This window comes from Mesitornis unicolor, unplaced genomic scaffold (genome assembly GCF_000695765.1).
Source record: "Mesitornis unicolor isolate BGI_N332 unplaced genomic scaffold, ASM69576v1 scaffold54051, whole genome shotgun sequence".
Lineage (NCBI taxonomy): Eukaryota > Metazoa > Chordata > Aves > Mesitornithiformes > Mesitornithidae > Mesitornis > Mesitornis unicolor.
The window spans coordinates 706-5,765 of NW_010165485.1; the positions used below are offsets into that span (position 1 = coordinate 706).

Below are 5,060 nucleotides of genomic sequence, written 5' to 3' on the forward strand. Positions count from 1 at the left end.
GTATTGTAATGACTCAATGCAGAAATAACTAGATTAAATTGTATAGCTTCTATTACGTGGGAGATCAGACCAAATTACCTAGTCTCTTTCAGCCTTAAGATATACAAGTCTCTGTCAATCGTGGCTCACAATGAAAAGTCTCAATTTCTAATCTCCATCCTTCAGCTTTTTCAGCAAACTCCATATTTATGAAGCATTACCTTGTGCTCTTTTTAAGATTTTACCAGAAGAGGATGACTATGGATTTGACATAGAAGAAAAGAACAAAGCAATTGTGGTGAAATCAGTTCGACGAGGGTCTTCTGCAGAGGTTAATATTCATAAATATTTTTATTTTGGTACCTAAGAATATTTCAATGCTTTGAAAAGGTACAAAACCATCCTTTTAAAGTCTGTTTCATTTTAAAGGCAGCTAATAGAAAATTGAGTATCTTCTACAATACCTGTGGTAATAAATTGTTTCTGTAAATTGCTAAGTGTTTTGGCATCTTTGGGTGACATGCTGAATATATTTGATAAGTCATAAGACAACACCAGTATCTCTATGTGATATCGTACCTCAGGTTCATTAGCAACTTAATTTTGAGGAAGGAGGGAAAGTAACATTGTTTAGGGATAGCAAAGATATTCAATTAGAAACATGTTTATTTGAGTGAAAGCTGTATTTTTAGATTTTTTTTTCCTTAAAGAGCACACACTCATTTATCTCCCTACTATTTTTAGAGCTCTACAGAATATATTTGCTTTGTTTCTTTGAGGCACATAGATGGGCCATATGTTATAGGACCAGAATATTTCATAATAATTTGTTTATCCATACAAAAGCCTTGAGTGGATAACACAGTGTGATCCTCCCTTTACCAAAATATGGCATTGACAGACTGAAATTCTGTTTAGTAAAAGCTATTTCACAGAATCACAGAATCGCTCGGTTGGAAAAGACCTCTGAGATCATCATGTCCAACCGTTCCTGTCTACCCACTAAACCATATCCCTAAGTACCTCATCTACCTGCTCTTTAAATACATCCAGGGATGGTGACTCTACCGTATTTAGGTACCTTTTAGCACCTGTGAAGGTAAGAGAGGACTGAATATCTTGTCCAGGGTCTCACAGTAAATTGTGGCAGCACAAAGACAGTACTTCTAATTAAAAGCCCAGGACAACCATTACAGAATTTTTTATGTGCGCATTCACTTGTCAGTCACTGCTGGAAGCTACAGATAACTCCTGGATGACTCGCCCAGTACAAGCAGCTGAAGTGGACTGCCTGATTTAAGCAAGTTAAAAGTGTCAAACTGGAAGGAATTTTGAACCGAAGTTTAATATTAGATTTATATTATTTCAGTATTCCTGATTCTCATTTGTTTTATGGTCACTAAGGAGACCATTCCTGTGCTCTATCTCATGTTCAAAATCAACATAGGTTGGCCAAAAAATTCATTAATCTAAACCTCTGCTGTAAACCCTTGCCTGACAGATAATCCTTCTGCCCTTTCTTTGCCTGTGGAATATCCTACCAATCTATTGTGTTTTAAGACAACAGAAACACAAAATTTTCCTAAGGAATCTTTTTCTTGATCTTCCAAGACAAACTGTCTGTGATCATAAGCACGGCTGAAAATGACCTTTTCAACTTGATCTCAAAATATTGCTCCAGAAAATAAATAAATCTGCATCTCTGTGAACCAGAGGGCTGCCAGCTCATTCTGGAAAGACCTGAAGTCCAACAGTAATGCATTTCATTACATTCTTGGGCTTTTTAAAATTGCTTTCTGATACTAGAAGGATATCCAGCATGTAGTTCTGTGTGACTCAGCAGCTGTAGGCCATTTAGAGACCCTCTGCCTGCTGTCACAGTATTTAGGGACAAAAATTAAGACATGCAGCTTAGCTTCACAATGCCCATCACACTGCATTGCAGCCATTAGGACTGTCAGACTTTAGGCCAGAATAAGATTCCAGGTTCACCAATTAAGTGGGAACAAATCTATTATTTGCATGGATTTATTCAAGATTAACACATTCTGTTTGAGTTTGGGATTGGGATCTCTTCCCTGGTGTACCTGGAGCAAAGTTGTCATGCACAGGTTGTGGCAGCGCACTGCACTGAATTTCATGCATGTGCAATAAGAGTCTTTGAGGTTTTTATTCAAAATCAGAGTTGCCAAGCATTGTTCTTTATATCATTAGTGTCTTTTTTTCTTCTGAAGATTTTTTAGAAACTGTTTTGGGAGCTGTTAGATTTGCCTATGCCAGAAGCAGTTCCCAAACTATGTTTAAAAGTTGTTAAGAAAAGAATTGCTGGAACATCAAATTCCTGTATTGCAATAGGATACTTGAACTGAAGTTTGGGAACTCTTTGCCTGACACATGTGCACCTTCTCAGTTTTGACCCTTAGAAAAGCCATGCACATTCTCTCCTGATCCTGACTGGTGAGCAGCTCTCAGCCCAAGACTCACCTTTGGAAATTGTCACGCTCCTGGCAGCAGCTGCCTGTGACTGTTAACCCTTGCTCAGCTCACCTTGATAGAGGGTCACAGAAAATCATATAGCACTGACTGGTTGATGTGGACTGTGGCACGTCCCATGCCCATTCCAAGTTCATGTGTCTTCAGAAGGACATTCATAAAGTCAGCGTCTCCTCAGTTTGTACCTTACCTTCCTTTCTAAGCCAGCTTGCTTGCAGGTTAATTGTAGCTGGGCTTATTCCCGCGAGTTTTAATCCTGGAGCTGGTTTATAAATGATAGTCTATCAGAAGGAAGCAACAGTGAAAAAAATTATCCTTTTGGGAGGTGTGGTTGCAGTCTTACTCAGAACAGCCAACTGACAAGCAGATGTCTGGTGTTTGAGCAGAGGGTGTTCAACAAGCAGCCAGTTGGCCAGTGGCCATGCAGATGAATAGCAAACAACAACCTGCTGACGTCTAGGAAAGAGCAGTGGCCTGGATCCAGACAACTGCATTGAGTTGTCATAAGGAACATCCGTTATTCAGGAGCCCTGTAACACTGTAGGTCTTTACTCTCAGATGCATGCTGTCTAATCGGCCTTAGCCTGCTTAGTTCTATCCCAGTAGAGTACCAGATTTTTATTTGAAATTTGCTAGTTTGTAGGTTTTAATATGTGACTTTGTGCCTCATAGCTTCATGGCTTTGCTATCATTATGTGTACAGGATGTTGTCAACTGTAGAGAGCTTGAGAATTAAATCAAGGAGACCACTTCGATTTGAGGAAAAAAAAGAACCAACTATAAGCTTTGTAGGTAAACTGATCTCTGACTTTCAGACCACAAAATGTATTTAAGAAAAGCCAAGTCATGCATAGTCATAGTCAGCAGGGTTTTCCAGTCCTACATTTCCAGATTCATTTTTGCAACAGGTCTGATTTCATATGTGTGAGTAGCGCTGCTCAGTCCTCGTTTTTCCAAGTCAAGGAATCTGTCAGTGGATTCCAGGCAAAACAGGAGAAGGGTTTGTCACATTTAGAAAAAAAGCTCAACTGCTGGACCTTAAAGTGATAGGAAGTCATTCTAACCTGGGAAAGGTTATTTTTTTTTCTTTTTATTCTATTAAAGGGAATTTTATATTTCCTTGATATCCTAACACCTAGTCTAAGTGCTGTTACATCACATTTTAACTGGTATGGACCAAGAGGTGTGTTTAGGGTTATCGTCCTGTGAGCAGAATTAGGGGGTCTCAATTCTGTTATCAGATATGTCTCTTCCTTACTGTGCAACCATAACCAGATAACTAAAGTTAGGTGCCAAAGCTATGAATGAAAATGAAAATCTTGTCGCTTTTTAGGCTGATGAAGAGCCAGCTTCACTTAAAGCTAACAGGTTTTTACCACCGCTTAAAACCAGATTACATTTACTTACATGACTAGATATGGTGTGGTTTTCCATGGCTAGTGGTTGAAAACTGTATTCTTGACTCCCTGTTCCTGAGCTGTAAGCTGTGGGAAGTCACACTTCTGTATCTCACTGGATATCACAGCCAGTCTATTATAATACCTATTTTTAGTCCCCATTTTTTAATGCAGTCTCCTTTTTTTTAGTACTTCCCTGATAAAAAAAATGTAGCAGAAAACTACAAGACACATCCATTGCAAAGTAAGATATATCTGTGGAGTGGCATGTCTGTACAGATATTGGTGAAATCTCTTTGTTTTCTGTAAATGCAGACAACTTTAAGGGTGACTCACAAATGATTTGGTGAACCAACACTGTAGGTATAGTATTCCATATTAAAATGATCCTAGGAACATCCATGAGTAGAGAGCAGTTGAACCTTAGAGCCTGAACTTTCAGAGGTGCTGCCAATGATCCAAAGTTTTCTGTGGTGTTTGTTTAATTTCAGATGGCTGGCCTGCAGACGGGAAGAAAACTCTATTCCATCAATGAGGACTTAATATTCCTACGCCCGTTTTCAGAAGTTGAAACCATCTTAAACCAGTTCTTCTGCTCACGAAGGCCACTTAGGCTTCTGGTAGCCACCAAATCAAAAGAGTAAGTGCCAAGATGGGCAGACAGAGATGATGATTTCTAAACATCAGCTACTTCAATAAATATTTCTTCTACAGTTTATAGGGAAAACTATGTAAACACTTTGCTATGCAGAAGTTATTCAGTAGGAAAATAAATGACATAAATAGAAGAGAAACAAGAGTCACAAGGTTTTTTTAGTGATGAACCTTGTGCTTCTAGAACAAGTTAGGATGTATTCTCTTTATACTGCGGTTAACTTTTGGTTTCCTTGTGCACAAAGAGAACTGAATCACAAGGATTGTCATTCTGTCTCAGGTGTGAAGCTTCTCAGACTCTAATATATGTCCAAGGGAAAGCCATTTCCACCCCATTAAAGCTTGGCTTATTCTTATATGACTCTAATGATATCAGCCCTTACAGTTTTTCAGTTCATTATTGTATCTTACAGTGAGGCTTGACTCTGTTAGTGTCTTGTGCATTATTAGATTCTGTATTCCCAGAATTTGCTATAGAATTGATCGTCTCCATGAGTACTTGATGCTGAATTCTAGTCCAGGATATCGGAGGGGGGG

The 5,060-nt window shown here is 38.8% G+C and overlaps 1 protein-coding gene across 1 annotated transcript in view; it reads left to right on the top strand.

Moving 5' to 3' along the window:
- Nucleotides 1-217: 217 nt before the first annotated feature.
- LOC104548569 (phosphatidylinositol 3,4,5-trisphosphate-dependent Rac exchanger 1 protein-like) overlaps nucleotides 218-5,060 on the top strand; it is a gene marked incomplete at both ends in the record, with an annotated part of 13,603 nt that continues 8,760 nt past the window's right edge. Inside the window, 2 exons of the mRNA XM_010194622.1 lie at nucleotides 218-310; nucleotides 4,361-4,509. Coding sequence (XP_010192924.1) covers nucleotides 218-310; nucleotides 4,361-4,509 — 242 coding nt within the window. The remainder of the gene's footprint in view (nucleotides 311-4,360; nucleotides 4,510-5,060) is intronic.